General features: G+C 39.2%; 1 protein-coding gene across 1 annotated transcript; it reads left to right on the top strand.

Moving 5' to 3' along the window:
* Positions 1-3858: 3858 nt before the first annotated feature.
* LOC131237515 (uncharacterized) lies at positions 3859-13428 on the top strand. The gene is made up of 8 exons (XM_058235334.1): positions 3859-4170; positions 4258-4347; positions 7673-7732; positions 8529-8568; positions 8677-8770; positions 10895-10954; positions 11047-11138; positions 13123-13428. Exons 1-8 carry the CDS (start codon positions 4064-4066, stop codon positions 13210-13212), a joined length of 633 nt encoding a protein of 210 aa, XP_058091317.1. The 5' UTR covers positions 3859-4063; the 3' UTR covers positions 13213-13428.
* Positions 13429-16879: the final 3451 nt, after the last annotated feature.

Genomic DNA, 16879 nt, shown 5'->3' on the forward strand with positions numbered 1-16879 from the left:
ACTGGTTCTTTTGCAGGCCACTGATCCAATGGTCCTTACTTTTTTTTTTCTGGGTTATGGCTTATCCACGTGGTGGCCTAGTAGAACAACATTCCTAATGACCAGACATGTGGGCCACATATACCCTGGAGGAAACTGCATACAATTTCTATGCAGTAGTATGGAAGTCTTAAAAACGCGGCCATACAACACAATCCCAATCATGGCCCACCACTTTGCTTTCTCATGTTTTTGCGGTGGAAATTTGTTGTCATTAGAAGACTTGGCCATTTAATGGAAGAGAGGCTTGCAGAATCTGGCTGTGATTCTTCCCCACCAGGCGATGATCTGACGATTCATCTAGGTCCCACCATCGAGAGATGCATGGCAACATTCCCAATTTGTGGGATTCTTCCCTTTTCTTTGAACTAGGGAACATGCTCAGGAATCCTATATTTTGATTACTGGTACTACCTTAATACCAATTATGCGCTAGTTGGTCCATCCATTCCAGTTGCGCACTGATGGAAGTATTACCTCTACCGTCTGCCATACATGTGTCAATCCAAAATGTTGATGGAGCCCAGTCCATGAGTAAATCAATCTAACAATCCAAACGGTTGGACATTGACCAGGTGCTTGCAACAGAAGGTCATTGGCCCAAATTCAACTTACAAATATCAATTGATAAGCAAGGATCCTGCCATCATTGGGATCTTTGGGCTGTGAGTCATCCAAAATACAGGGACCGATGATTTGGATGGTATGGATTGAAATTTATACATGCTGTTCTCGTGTGTTCTTCAGACTATGGTATAATTCATTGAATGAGTGATCCGTTGTGTATAAGTCTGTCAGCAGGCTGGGCTTGAGGTTGGTTTCGGCTCGGATCTTGAACTGTTTAGGCCGGGCCTGATTGGCTGGCACTATTCAAATTTTTTTTATTTTGCCTGGCCCGAGCACAGCCCCAGTTTGTGGGAAGCCCATTGTGTACATATTAAAATCTGTCCTGTTTTAACACATCATTTTAGGGCATGAGCCCAAAAATTGAAGCATCTCCAAATCTCTTAGTGGATAACACTATAGGAATTAGTGAATTGAATGTCTTCCGTTGAAAATTCTTGGGAGCCGCAGAAGTTTTGATTCAAGCTGATATTTTGTGTTTTCCCTTCATCCATGTATGTGTGACCTAATGAACAGGTTGGATGACAAATAAGGATCACTGTTGGAGCTAGGAAGGTTTCAATGGTGGACATTATCATCATTCCTACTGTGGTCCACTTGAGCTTTGGATGGTCTAATGCCTGCCCTAAAATGATCTGGAAAAACGGATGGATGGCATGGATAAGACATTCATGGTGGCCCCCACAGATTTTACTCAGTACACAATCCACTTCCCTGGTTGTGGATCTCATCACCATCTGAAGTGGAAGAATGCGAGGCCCGTGTTTGAACAGTGGTATTTGACATTGGTAGATGAATCAGTGAAGTGTAGCTGGATGTGTGCGTTATTGATTACTAGTGAGATTGACATGTGCATTGCATGTTCCTAGTGTATCAAATCAACGGTTTGGATCACTGAACCTGATCATAGGTCCAATGGTTCGACATGTTGCATGAAAAAAAATTAATTAAATTAAAATTTTCATTAGAAAATGTAGCAGCGAACCTTTTACAACCTGTACTTAGAGGTGTACACGAGTCAAGCCGAGCCGAGCTTTGCCTAGCTCGTGCTCGACTCGAACTGCTCGAGTCCCAGCTCGTGCTTGGCTCGGCTTGGCCTTCGAGCTCGGAACAGCAGCTCGTGCTCGGCTCGGCCGAGTTCGAGCAGAGTTCGAGCCCGGACTGACAAAGAGGGAGGAAGAGAGGGAGGAAGATGGGTCGTGCATCAGTGCGGCCGTGTCGGTAAGGGAGGATTGAGGGAGAGAGCAGAGAGAAAGGGAGGGAGGAGCTTCGCCGGCCGGATTGACAGAGAGGGAGGAAAAGAGGGAGGAAGACGGTCGTGCGTTGGTGCGGCTGTGTGGGTAAGGGAGGATGAGGGAGAGTCAGAGAGAGAGAGAGAGGGAGGAGCTTCGTCGGCCGGACTGACAGAGAGGGAGGAAGAGTTGGGGTAGGGTTAGGGTTGTGCGGGCGGGATGTATTTTGAAAAGGGGGTAGGGTTTTTTTTTTTTTTTTTTTTTTAAGGGTATATACACCTTGTACTGAGTTGAGCCGAGTTCGAGCAGTATTCGAGTCGAGTCGAGTCGAGCTGGGGCAAGATCGAACTCGGCTCGAACTCGTTTCGAGCTTCAAAAATCAGCTCGACTTGGTTCGAACTCAGCTTCGATCCAAGACGAGTTGAGCTTTTTGGAGTCGAGTTGAGCGAGCTACCGAGCTAACTCTACTCGTGTACAGCTCTACCTGTACTGGATCATTCATCTGTGTACCTAGTGTTTCGACCAGCCCTAAAGTGGGCTAAGCCCGAAATTCTGTTGGGCTAGCCCAGTTTATTGATTGCCCGACCAAACAGGCCCAAAACTGTAGAAATACAAGTATTTGTTGCTAGGATGCTGTAATATGGGGGGTTTTAAGGGATCATGATGTATCCATGGTTGATTTCAACAGACCATCCGGCCGGATTACCAAACCATGGGACAGCAAACCCAAGTACGCTGTCCAAAGCCCTAAGGTGTAGTAATATCGAGTCGTTCCACAAGAGATTCTAGCGACTGGATCTGGTTCCCAATGTGCTACGTCCTAAATCTACCCATTGGAAAGGGTACCTTTTCGATGACCCAAACCATTTGTGTAAAAACGGCCTAACCGTGGGCGTGGGATAGTGAGGAAAGCGCTTGGATTGAAAAAAAAAATGCAATCCTTTGATTATTTAAAGATTAAGGAAACCGTTCGTATTCAAGTGAAAAGAGTCGGATGATTAATCGCTTAAATATCTCGATCTAATAGAATTTATTATTTTGATATACACCATCCAACCAGAGGCCCATCATTAGAAACGGTTTGGATCATTGCCTGATGTATTCTTGCAAACCATAAAACGCGATCTTTGCACATCGTAAAGATGTCCGTGACAAATCAACTCCGTCCATCTATCTTGAAAGACAACAATTGGACGGGATTCTAAAAAATAAGGCAGATTCAAAACTCATGTGAGCCATACGACACGAAACAGTGGGGGTTGAACACCTAGAGATGACAAGTTTTGTATCAGGATGATATTTGTTCCTACAGTTCATCTGAGGGGTAATAATCTACGAACGGTTTAGATGGCATATAAACATCATGGTCAGCTGCAAGAAGGTTTCAACGGTGGACGTTGTTGTTTCTACTATTTAGTTGGTGTGGCCCACCTAAGTTTTGGATCCTCTGGATTTTTAGCATCCTGTCTTATTGTGGTCGTTGAAAACACATGGATGGAATAGATTTATCACCAACATGGGTTTTTAGTCCAAATAACTCCATCATATGATACGGTTGTACCAAGGGACCCCACAAAAAACAGTTTGATCCCAAACTTTTTGTAGCCCACGAGAAGTTTTTAATGGTCAATCACCACTGTTTCGTGGTATGGTCCACCTGAGATTTGGATGTACGACATTGTTGGGCTCCTGCCCTTAAATGAGCTGGCGGAATAGATGGACGGCGGAGACCGATCTCGGACCTTTTTCAGTTGAACGTGGATATATTTATGCAGAAAAAAATATAAATATGAAGAGGAGAATATTACTTTCCACTCATCTACGGTGGGTCACAACAGCCTAATGGTCCGGATCACCGAACCCTGGACCCTACTTTTCAGGAATCGAAAACCCGAGTATATTGTGGAAATACACGCGTCGCGGATCACATTACTCAACTTCCCAACTATAAAAGGCCCGTAACCTCTTCCGATTTCTCATTTGAAACTCCTTTTTAGCGCCATTTGAGCTCGCTAACTCCAGACTGCGAAAGGAGTGAGAAATCAGAGGAATTAGGATTCCAAAATCCCTAAATTAGGGTTTCAAAACCCTATAGTCATCAGAATCTCCAACATTCATCTTCATATGCTTCTTAGATTCGAAGATTGGACGTCTCGGATATTGATCTGATGTCGGCAGCAAAAGGCAGCAGCAAGAGACGAGGAAAGGAATCGCAACCCCTGCGATCGGATAAGAAAATCCGAGAAGATGAAGATTTCGATCCTGATCTTTCGAAGTCTGATTTTGAATCTTTTTTCAGTGTTTTTATTCTTGTTGGTGACGGTAGAGATTGATTTGCTTTGATTTTTTTTTTAATTTGCAGCGATATCAAAGGGATTATTTCGGCATTGCAGCAAATCAGAGAGAAAGCGCAGCAAGAGGGGCAGAAGAAGAGTGAGGAGACAATCGGAAGGTATAAATTTGTTTGCGATGATGTGATCTTAAGAAAATTGACAGTGATCTTGATGTATTTTGAACTGGAATTCAAGATTTCTTTAATAAGAGTTGATTGGTTTGAGTGAAGAGTTCCATTGGGTCAGAAATCATCTTTTCTTACACTTTGGATCGAATAGAAAATACGAAATATATTATAGTTTCTTAAACTAACCATGCAATTTGAATGGATCATTCGTTTGGATCTGAGATTTATTTTCATTGATTTGAATAGAAAAAAGAGTATTAATATGATGTTTTATTTTCCTAAACAAATTTGTTCACTACATTTGTGTGTGTCTAGGATTTCCCTGAAATCAAATAAATTGTAGCAAAAGCCACAGATTACTATTTTCTTCGTTAATGTGTCCAGATTGATTGAAATGTCATCATTATTAGCCTTATCCCAACTAAAGATTGATTGAAATATATGAAAGAAAAGTTTATAAACTATATGACCATGTGAGTTGGATGAATAAATTTAAAGCTGGGTGGATGAAAGTGGAGATGTGCCTCTAGAGTTTTATGTCATTGGCACATTCCTATGAAAGAAAGGAAAACGCAATAACATAGTTGTTCAACCAGCTATGCTATATATGGCAGTGTTGGGTAGTGAGAAAGCAACATAAGTGAAGATTGATTATTAAAGACATGAGGATGTTAAGATGGATGTGTGGGGAAAACTAGAACAGACAGTTAATAATGAGGTCATCCAAAGCAACATACGAGTAGCTTCATTTGAGATAAATTAATGGAGAGCAGATTGAGATGGTTGGTCATGTGCAAAGAAGACCAAAGACAGCTCCAGTAAGGAGGGAACATTGATTGGGGTTGAAGTGTCTGAAAAGAAGATGAGTGTTGGATTTTTTTTGAAACACCACAGAATTTTAAAGGTTTTTCAAAAAGAAAATCCATATTTTAAGTATGCCCTAGGATCCCCGTCTTTGATAAGCTTAGGTTTCAAACCTCAAAATCTACACGACAGATGGTTAGCTTTAGCTGAATCAAGCACACGATGTAGAAACACGAACGATTGCTGATGCCAATCTCCCAAAGTAGGAAGTCTCCCCTCGATCTATACCAAATGGAAACAGAGTGGAGAGCTTCTTGCATCAACCTCAATGTAGGGCAGAGGGAGCACACGTCCATGACAAGTGGACCCCACACATCCACACATGTGAAGAGAGATGACAGATGGAACTCTCTCTCTCTCTCTCTCTCTTCACTTTTTATATCCTCTCTCTAGGTTACGCTCAATCCAACCTCTTTATGCTAGGTTACTCTCCTATCTGGGATAGGATCTTATTTACAAGGAGGGATTACAATTACAGGGGTGTACCACTTATGGTAATCCGCCACCCTCCAGTTTTCCATATGCCCCACATCATTGGAATCCTATAAACCTGGCCTTATCCATGCATGTACTTATGATCTAATTCTTTCATGGCCATGACCATCCAACAAAGACACATAGCCCATATCGATCAAGTTTTGGATAAACATATTATCATCATGTATGATTAAAACAGTTTTAATGGTTAAAACAAAATTTCAATGGTAGGAAAAATTTGTAAAGAATCTTAAACCATTTTTTTAGAAGTAAATCATTTAAGTGTTGGGTCTAGCAAAAAAAATCACTTCTTTTTTATTTTTTTATTTATTTTTTATTTTTTAAACAATGGACCTCTAATCTCTTAAATCTCTGCCATAAATCAATTCCTAGGAAACCAATGGTTACATTGTTGGCACATGCAAGAATCAATGGGCCTTGATAGATGCACCAAGCCTTGTAAAGAAAGGCAAAGCATATACAATCAAAACCCTGACCCTCACATGTCCTTAGGTCTAAAGATTAATGAATTTCAATGCATTATTAAATCTAACATAGTCCAAGAAAATGGGCCCCCAAACTAGTGACTTGATCACGATCCACCCATACAAGTGCCCAATAGGTCCAACAAGATCCTATATCCATGGCACACTCACACTCCTATGTGGGGGGAGAGCTAACACAAGCCAACACCAAGTCATGCCCAATGATGGAGACTGTCCATCCTGACCCAAGTCAATCCCCTCACACAGGATGACCACACCCATCATTATACGCTAACCACAGGTCTGTCCTAGAACCCATAATAGTCTTGGGATACAATCCATGGACCACAACTCTCCCTTAGTCAACATTTGATATGTCCAGTCTCGAGTTCCCAAGGACAACCAAAGGAGTTAGTCCTCTACTTAACCTATAACACCATATTAACTAAGGCATATGAAACTGTCCACCTAGGACCCTTGGTCATTGTGATCTACGGCTGAGATCATCATCGTCATGTCCTTATGCTAGTGAATTGGGCTCACATTGATTTTCCAGGTCACAACTCCAACAGTGCGGAAGACTTAAAAGGACATTGATTGAGGCGCTGAGAAGTAATATGGAGGATTGGTAACTTACTGAAGATAGCTAGGATTGATTGTCAGAACAGGATTTGACCCAAATAGCTTGGACAAGGCTGCAATGCTGGTTGTAGCAGTGGTGATTGTTATGATGATGATGCTGATGAATATATGGCCGAATATAAAGAGACAAGTCATGCATGTAACGTGTGCATTGTTAGAGTATATTGTATTCTTTGTATTTCATTTTGGCACTCCCTCAAGATACCATATTATTGGTATTACTAATATGGCTATATAGTTGTGCTGTATAAATTGGGGCAATGAGAGGCTTATCTTTTCTACTGTCTTTAACATCATTCTTAGCCTTCCGTTATCATTATTCACTTTTTTGTACTCCAGTGAAACTATGTTGCATAGCGATCGATCGAGCAAAATAGCATAATCTCTTGTTGTTTAGCTTATTTGTTTTCTTTAGCATTGTGGTTGTTAGCCTTCTGTTACCATTATTTGCTTTTTCTAGTGAAGTGCCACTGTGCTGCGTAACATTTGATCTGAGCAAAATGGCATAAAATACCATGGTTTCAATCATTTTCTTCACCTCCTTTTACTGTAATGATAACATTTTTTAGTGAAACAAAGAGAGGAGCGGGAAGAAGTTCCTCTGAAACATATAATTTCCTGATTTCATACCATTTTGTTATGATTATGATTGCTTGAGTTCTTGAGTTCCAAATGCGATGACTCGTTTTGTAAACATGTTCACTCTCTGCCAGTCGATTAAATTGCAGTTTGGCACTTTTTCATTCAAAGAATATTGTAATTTAATCATGGATGTTTCTCTTCTTGATACATCATGTACTGATTATACGGTACATGGTATATGGCTGCTGATTGTGATTTACCAACAGCATTGCAGCAGAGGTCAAATCTATGCTGGATGATGCCAAGTCAAAACTTGAGAAGGAAAGGTGAGAAACAAGCAGGACTGCAGGAGGTTCTTCTGTTAGCAAATAAAAGAAAACTGAAATTGTATGCGGTTGCAGTTGCATCTTGATTGCACATGAAATCTATGATTTCGTGAACAGATGCTTTCAATGAAACACGAAGAGAGGAGTGATTCAGTGTGAGTCGCACCAAATTTTCGATAAGCAAACTTAAAAGCTTTCCAATATCTAAAAACGACAGTTGTGAATCATTTCTCCAAAAAAGTTTAGCAGTTACGTAGTGTTATGCATATCCAGGTTGGCTTGCAACTTCAGAAAGTTGAATCTTAGCTGTAAGCTACTACAGAATGGTCATCACATCATCTAAGCCCCCCCTTTTTTTAACACATGCACTCACACCCCACACACTCGCACACTCACACCACAATGGGATTTCACTACAGTGGGTACTCAAACCTATGACCTCCTGTTGAAACTCTTGTGAGTCTACCACTGAGGCATGAGTAAAGACCCCACATCATCTACGCCTTATCCAAACTAATTGGGGTCGGCTAAACAAATCCTGTTCCGCAATTGCACTCTACCCCCACTAAAGAATGGTCAATACAACAAATGCACAGAAACTGATGTACTACAGTATTTGCCAGTGTGCCCCTGTATAGAATAGAAACACACACGCATATACACCAAAACCTGCAGAACAGGAATGCCTATTTTTACATTTACCAAAATTGAGTAATTGATTACCACAGTTCTTACAATATCTTCACTGTTTCTTTTAATCGATATTGTTTTAACATTGGTATTCTTTAACTGGCAGGCAGAGTTTTGTAAAGGCACTTTCAAAGAGTTCCAAAGAGGTGTAGTCTATAAAGTCATTATATCTTTGACTAGACTGCTGACAGCATTTTCTAAATATAGTTCTTGAGATTTTGGTTATGGAAGATTAATAGTTTCGTAAGTTTCAGTGTGAATTTTCTCTGAAGAATGAGTCTGCGAAGTTCCAAGCAGCTTATGAGAAGTTTGGCAAGGAAAAAGCAGCACACTTGCAGGCTTTTAAAGGTAACTGCAAGATACTCTAGGTTATCATGTGTAGAACATTGTTGAAGAAAATGGAAATGTAATCAAAGGTCCTTAAAGGCCTGTTTGGATACCACCAAATAAGTTACTTTTTTACTTATAGCAGTAGATAAGTAACTTATTTGAGATAAGTAAGCTTGGTTTAAGACCAATTATAAGTAACTTTTTTACTTAAAGTTACTTAATCACTTCAGCTTGATAAGTAGAAACCAAGATTTGTCAATGGTATGGATGTCTGTTGTTTCTATAAGCCACAGATTTTTTGGGTGTAGTATTACATCTTGACAAGAATCAAATAAATAAATTGAGGAGATCAGTACCCAAAAGTGCTGCAAGCACCACGGAAATGCTGAAGTTACAAAGAAAAGAAAAGAAGACGCAACTGACACTGCTTATCTAGTTCTAGTTGTGTGAGGATCCCTTCATTTTTCCTTTTTCTGACAAATAGTAATGCCAGGATTATTACTGGGAAGCAACTTCGACTTGTAGAAAATAGCTGACACTGAACCAGACTGGGAAACCATCAATCACAGCAATGGGAGCTTAAATTTTTATATGCTGATCTAAGAGTTCCATCTTGATCATTATGTTTAACTTCTTTCTTCAACAATTTTAGTTGGATTTTTTTTCCATCATCTGCACATGGTATTCTTCCATCTGTGTTAACCAACTTTAGATAAATTTATTTGTTTTTTCTTAAAAAGAGAATGCTGATGGAGATATTTAACCGTTACATGTTCAGCACTACCGCCACTGCTGGAACGAGATTGCAGTGCTGAATAATCAAAGAAATAAACTCAAGAAGCTAGTACTTACAAAGTATTAATAGATCAAATGCTGTAGTTTGGCTTCAGAAAACAAGCTCAAAACAAGAGAAATCTGCCTTATTTATGAAAGTGGGGATCATTGCTCTTCTATTCCAAATTCTTAACACATATTCCTTCTTTCTCATTTTCTTTATTTTCATTGTTTCTTGCTTATATCAAGCCTTTGAGCACCTCCTTGGAAATGGAATTATGTATCCTTGACAAGGAGCAGTCTGGCCATGGAGGTCTTAATCTTTCAATATGATGCAACCCTTATGCAAATCCACTTATGGAAATGCCATACCTGTAATTTTGAAACAAAAAATATCTCATGAGTTCCTTTCCAGTAACACCTGCAATTATCATTATCATCATCTAAGCCTTACCCTAAGTAATTGGGATCAGCTACATGAATCTTGTTCCACCATTCCATTCAAGGGCTAGACCTTCAGTTAGACTGTAGATCATCAAGTCTTTTCTTGCTACCTTCATCCACCTCCTTTTGAGCCTTCAACTTGTACCAACTCACACATCCTAATCTGTGTGGTTCTTAGTCTCTGTTGCAATGAAATCCTGCGATTATCATCTAGTTTTTCTTGTCTTGGGTAATCTGGAGATGTCTGATGATATATGAGGGTGAGTTTGGATGCAGCACTGAATTGAATTGCATTTGTGAACTTTGCTAAGCCCACTCGCGTGTGTAATAAAGCTCATGTACATGCCAGACATGTGCCGGCATGGCATGATAGATCCGAGATCCAAACAAATGTACAGCTCTGAAAATCTTGGCTGAAGTTCTCTAACACGTCCACCTATTTCCAATCTTGGCATAGGCCCCGATATATCTTGCGGCCTATGTATTGAGTGGACCAGATTTATTTTTTGGGAAAACATGTACAGGGTCGGACCCACCGGATGGATGGATTGGATTTTACATCCATGTGCCATGTTGGCACATGTGTGGCATGTACATGAGCTTTATTGCACATGCATGTTTGCTTAGCAAAGCTCTGCAATTGTTAGTCTAATAATTTGGAAATAACCAAATCTTAATTCCCTCATCATTCATGACCTGAGCTCCAAATGACAGCAATATTCCTTTCAAGTTCAACTGGAAAGCAACGTTGCTGCAATGTGACTGATGGCTACTTCCCAACTGTGAATGCTAGGAAACATCACAATTTTTGCAATTCAAATCACTGGTGCATCCAAACACATGCTAAGTTTGTTTATCAAATCTCGAACCACTGTTCTGCTTTGGTTGTCTACATAGTAAGCATTCTGTGGATGTCATTTGCAGACATTTTTTCCAAATTTGAGGATGAAAAGGAAAAGCTGTTCGTCCGCTATCAACAACAGCGTGAGCAACCCAATTTACCTCCTCCCTTTAGAAATTTACTTTATACATAAAAAGTACTGTTACTTGATATGCGAGACTGCATTGGTTTTCAGGGAAGAGAGAAAAGAGTATGCTATCTGATCTTGAGAAAGCGTGTGCAGATAAGATAGCTGCTGCAGAGGAGTCGCTGAAAAAGAAGAAGCAGGTCATTAGCTACCCTTATTTAATAGTTATTTTGATTTCATGAGATGAAATACCAAGTCCGTAGCCCATCAAATGGCTGTGGGATTTTGAAGCGAAAAGGCTGATATATCCCTATCCTTTGACAAATAGTAAAAATACATGCTTTGAATATCTGTGAAATTAAATACTTTAGCAACATATCTTTTAATTATCGAAAGATAATTTGCTTAAATATCTCTACTTTCTGGAGAAGGGTCAGCATCTAGCCCTTATCATGTTGACTAGTTTTATATGAATTAACCACTACTGTCACGGATGAGGTCCCTTGGTATATCTTATTTGCTGATGATGTGGTATTAATAGACAAAGCTCAAAAGAGGGAAAGTGCTAAGTTGGAGGTTTGGAAGAAGGTTCCAAGTTCTAGCGGCTGAGAAATAGCAGAACCTAGACAGTGTACTTGGAATGCAACTTTCATAAGAATGGTTATAGAGGTGAGGGTTTAGTTAAAATCAATGGTTTGGAGATTCCTCAAAGTGGTGTGTTTTGTTCCCTAGGATTTGTTCTTTAAAAGGATGTGGAGATTCACAAGGATGTATCCAATAGAATTAGTTCTAGGTGGATGAAGTGGAAGTGTGCCTTTGGAGTGTTGCATTATCACTGCATACTTGTGAAACTATAGGAAATTTTTCTGCAATTGGGAATTAGAAAGCAACATGAACAAAGATTGATAATTGCAAAGATGAGGATATTGAGATGGATGTGTGGAAAGACGAGGAAGGGTGAAATTAAGAATGAGGTCATCTGAAGAAAACTAGTAGTCCCAATAAGAGATAAAATGATGGAGAGCAGATTGAGATGGTTTGGTCATGTGCAACACAGACCAAAGATGGCTCTAGTAAGGGGGGAACATTTATTGAGATCAATGTTGTCAAATGACATAAGCGATCCCATGTGAACCAAGGTGGTTGTGCGCATATGCAATCGCACAGCCCCCAAAACTTTTTTAAATAAAAAAAATCAGAAAAATAAAGGAAAATGGAAAAACATAATAAAAAAATGAAAATTTTATGTAAAAATATTAAAAGTGTAGAGAATTGTTTTTTTATAGAGAGAATGTGGGTGTGTGTGTGTGTGAGAGAGAGAGAGAGAGAGAGAGAGAGAGAGAGAGAGAGAGATAATATCCTTAGGCCCCCAGTTCCTCCACAGATTTGGTGATCCAGATTGTTGATCTTAGAGTTCTAATTGTGGATGGGACATGCCCCAGAAATCTCCAGGTTGGAAGATCCTAACCATCCAATATTTGACTTTTTTCTGGCCACCGTATGTGTTTCTTGACAAAAAATTTCTGGCCACCGATCCAAAGTTTTAGGATTATTCCATACCCACTTTTAGGAACCTAGTGCTGAGGATACCAACGTCTTTAGGCAAAGGATCCTATGTCTTCAAATTCATAAAATGCATGAAATACATAACTGTTGCTTCTGTTAAAACAATAGAAAGCCTGCTCACGGGGGTGTTCAGATTAAGTGGGAAACAATGGAAAAAAGGTGGAAATGAAACCGATTTTCACGTATGTAACATTTTTCTCTGTTTGTGAATACACAACTAGGTGTGGAAATTGATTCCCTCTTTAAAACCTGTTAAATCTAGATTTCCACAGTTATGGTTGGACTGTCATCTAGACTCATGTGTGGGACATCCATCCTGTGCATTAGGTGGACCTCATCATGTAGATGGCCTGGCCAAAAATATCAGGCTGGACAAGTCTTCTGGTAGGTCACACACATATCAGAACAGTTCATAGACAAAAAGTTAAAAATACGCCACCGTTTGGCCCACATTCAACGAACACGTGCTTGTCTGATGAGTCTGTTGACCAGTCATCTTCATAGTGAGGCCCACCTGATGCAGGGAAGCCGATTGTTAATTGAAGTTTCTGCTGCAATCAGTTGATGATGTCTTTACTAATACATACTTTTCATCTTTATTTATTTTGTGAAACACAGGATGGCAAGTCTTTCAGCATTCTGCGAAAATCTCTCGGCTCATTTCTGGAAAGTGCATCCGATGAGGACTTTCCACCCGACGAGGATTGAACATTCCTCTTGGGTCTGTGCTACTGAAATCTTTCAATGGTTTTCTACTGTATAGATGATGAACTGAACAACCTTTATCATCATCATAGCAAAGCAGCTCTCTCTCGGCTTACAATTTCTCTAACTCAGAGAAATCCTTTAGCATTTTGTTCTGTAAACAAGCAGAAAAATACTTGTCTTAATTGAATTTGAAATGCTGCTCCAGATCCAATCCTACTTGTATATAGACTCCACATTCAACTGCCCAGGATCTTCTCAGATGAAGTTTTTTTTTTACAAGATCTATCCGTGGTGGTCCCCTCAAATCAGTGGTTTGGATTAAAGTTCATGGATGCTCATAGGGGTTTGCTAGCTGCCACAAGCACTCCTGGCAAGTCGTGCATAAGTAGGCGCCTCTGTAATAGATGATCATGTATGGAAATCTCCTCTCATTGGTTAGGCCACATATAAATTGAATATGGACCATTGGCAAATTTATTCAAACCATCCATTCTTTTTATATTGGAGCGGTGTACTGGAACAGTCAACCAGCCTAATTTGTGTGGTCATGTTCATGGTGGGGCCACCTTGTAAACCACTCAAATCTTCCATGCTCACCGCCTCACTTTGCAGACCTTTGAGCTCATCGTCATGTAATTTCTCTTCAAGTACAGGTAGCAATGGGCTGGGTTCGGACTGGAACCAACACTACAAGGCCTAAGGACCAGCACGGACCTAGCACATCATGCCAGAGTCCAAGCCAAAAAAATTTGGTTGATCAAATCCATATTTCCTATGGTGAATGTTCGTAAGCCATCCATTGATCAGGTGGGCCACACATGTATAAAGAAATAGATATTTAGATAAATGCAAACCAAGGACAACATGCAAGATGCATTTTTTGCCTAACCATTGATAGGAATGGATATTTGTAAGATATAAGTCATGTACATATTAGGTTGAGCTGAGCCGGATGATACTTTAAACCTTGGACCAGAGCCCAGCCCAACCTGGATTTTGATTGGATCATGCATGCCAAGCCCACAGACCAAGCTAATGGGTCCAAGCCCAGTCCAAGGCGGGATGGTCTCGCCCGGTCTGGCCATTGTCAACCTTATCCCCTTGAGAGATTAGGGTCAAAACTGACCTATAAGTATCACTTGAGACCCACTCCAGTTTAGCCATCATTCTTAATTCAAGAATCATTTCATCTTCAGGTGACCAGCTCCATGAAATCACATGCACATTGATAAGGACGGTTCATTTTCAATGGGCTCCATTGTAATCAGCCACTGCCTTGGATGTCGAATCCATTTTGATCAGTTGGTTGTTGCTTGTTGAATATGGAATGGTGGAACCGTTCAAGACGGAAACATGCTCAAACTTCAAGCTTTTTAAAGCCGAGAATGCTATGATTCCACTGGGGCATGAAAAACCGGATTATATTTCCTTGGGCCACCATGCGGTAGAGTGGGCCCTACGGTTACCACCAATAGTAGGCCTGAACCAACTTAATAAGGATCAGGTATGCCACCATCCTTCTGCGTAGACAACCATCAATTTGTCACCGGCACTTTAGTGGAAGGGATTTGGCATTGGAGATTGGGACATTCATCATCTATTTTCTTTTGTTGTTATTCATTTAATAAGTGTAAGACATGTTATTATATTACACAGATCAAGGTACCTTTTAAGCGCAACAAAAACATATATAATAAGCTCTTCAGTTAATTCATTTATATGTTTGGGGTTCTACTCCAATAGATTCATTATTTTGTTTTAAATATATTGTGAGATTCATTGATAATTTCTCAAAATCATTATTTTTTTACCTATTAAAATCAAAAGGAGAGGCATTTAATGCCTTTAAGGATTTTCATAAGGTGGTTGCCACTCACCATGACATCCATATTGAGATTTTAAGATCCGACAATGGAGAAAAACACGAGTAAAATATTTGATAAATATCTTGAAAACAATGAAATGATTCATCAAATTACTTATCCAGAGTGACATTATGTAAAAAGTAGTTAAGCGCAAGAATTGTCACTTACTAGAAATTGCTAGATCATTTATGTTTCAAATGACAAATGAATGTTTCAAAATTCTTATGGCCAGATGCTCTTTTAGTTGCTTGTTATGTTATTAATAATCTATCATATGTGATTTTAGATTCAGAAAAGTCCATTCGAAGTTTTGAAAGGAAACCCTCTAAACATTTCATACTTGCGTGTTCTTTTATGTGTATGTTATATTCGCAAACCTGAATCTAGAATAAATAAATTAGATAAAAGGTTCGTAAAACGTATTTTTGTTGGTCATTCACCCAACTATATGGGATAAAATGTTTTGATCCAGTAAAAAGAAAAGTGCATGTTATCATAAATGTGTAGTTCGTTGAAAATGTTCCATGCTACTCAAGATCCACATATCCCAGTCTATATATATATAAATCTTAATTGAGGGGAAGAGAAGTAGCAGGTGGTCGTCAAGTCATTTCATAGATATGCAACCTATACCTTATGTTAAAATCAACAATGACCAAACAAAAGATGAGATTAAACTTATCCAATCAAAACTTCCAACAGACTGGGAATTGGGTATTTGATGAAGTTGAATCTACAAGATGAGCCTTGTGTCCTCAAGCTCCTCATCGAATAAACCTCTCCATGACAAGTTCTCCCATGTCAGATATACATTCTTCTCATATTCTAAATATTTATATTCTCACTGCCTCATGACAAGTAAAAAGAGTTATACGTCCACATTTATATTCTTAATATTTATATTCTCACTACCTTATGACAAGTTAAAAGAGTTATAAGTCCACATTTATATTTTTAATATTTATAATCTCACTGCGCCTGATGACAAGTAAAAAGAGTTATACGTCCACATTTATATTCTTTATATTTATATTCTCACTACCTTACATAAAATAAAAAAGAGTTATACATCCTCTTATTTCATTATCTAATTTTTCATGTCTTGTTGTTTATCCTATCCAATAATGTGTTTCCCTTGAAAAGTTCTCCATGTAATATATAGCCTTCTTAAGCTCTATCTCCACCTATGTTGAACCTGTTAGTTCTGCGGAGGCTCAATCGTAAGTTGTATGGAGGAAGGCGATGAATGAGGAATTATCTACTTTTGCCAAAAACAACACTTGAGAAATTGCGCACTTGCCTAAATGAAAAATGAAATACAAAAGTGATGGCATCATTAAAAGGTATAAGGCCAAATTGGTAGCAAAAGGTTTTGCTCATACTTATGACAAGAAACCTTTGCACCTGTCGCTAAGATGGACTTTATTATCTGTTGTTGCTAACCATGAATGACTATTATTTCAATTATATGTGAAAAATGCCTTCTTAGATGGGAATATACATGAGAATGTGTCACGACCCTAAATCTAGTGTTGGTAATCCATGATTATTATACACCAAATTTTGGTTAACAGTCTCCGTAGAACTCCGATTTTAGAACTTCCAATTATCACATACTAAGTCCCATAAGCAGGGCTCCATAAGGAGGATTTCTGAAAGTAAAGACAAAAAGTACGTATCATTTCTCAAAATTTCATCATATTCAACATATATTATTGTGTACAACTGAGCACATCATGGTAAAACCAAAACATAAACCATGTTATATTTCCTATACCTGATGTACATATTCAGGGTATTAC

Source organism: Magnolia sinica, chromosome 2 (genome assembly GCF_029962835.1).
Source record: "Magnolia sinica isolate HGM2019 chromosome 2, MsV1, whole genome shotgun sequence".
Taxonomy (NCBI): Eukaryota; Viridiplantae; Streptophyta; class Magnoliopsida; order Magnoliales; family Magnoliaceae; genus Magnolia; species Magnolia sinica.

Coding starts and splice junctions, on each gene's coding strand:
- LOC131237515 (XM_058235334.1), top strand. CDS start 4,064: ATGTCGGCAGCAAAAGGCAGCAGCAAGAGACGAGGAAAGGAATCGCAA. Junction 4,171..4,257: donor TTCGATCCTGATCTTTCGAA/GTCTGATTTTGA, acceptor TTTAATTTGCAG/CGATATCAAAGGGATTATTT. Junction 8,569..8,676: donor TTTCAAAGAGTTCCAAAGAG/GTGTAGTCTATA, acceptor CGTAAGTTTCAG/TGTGAATTTTCTCTGAAGAA.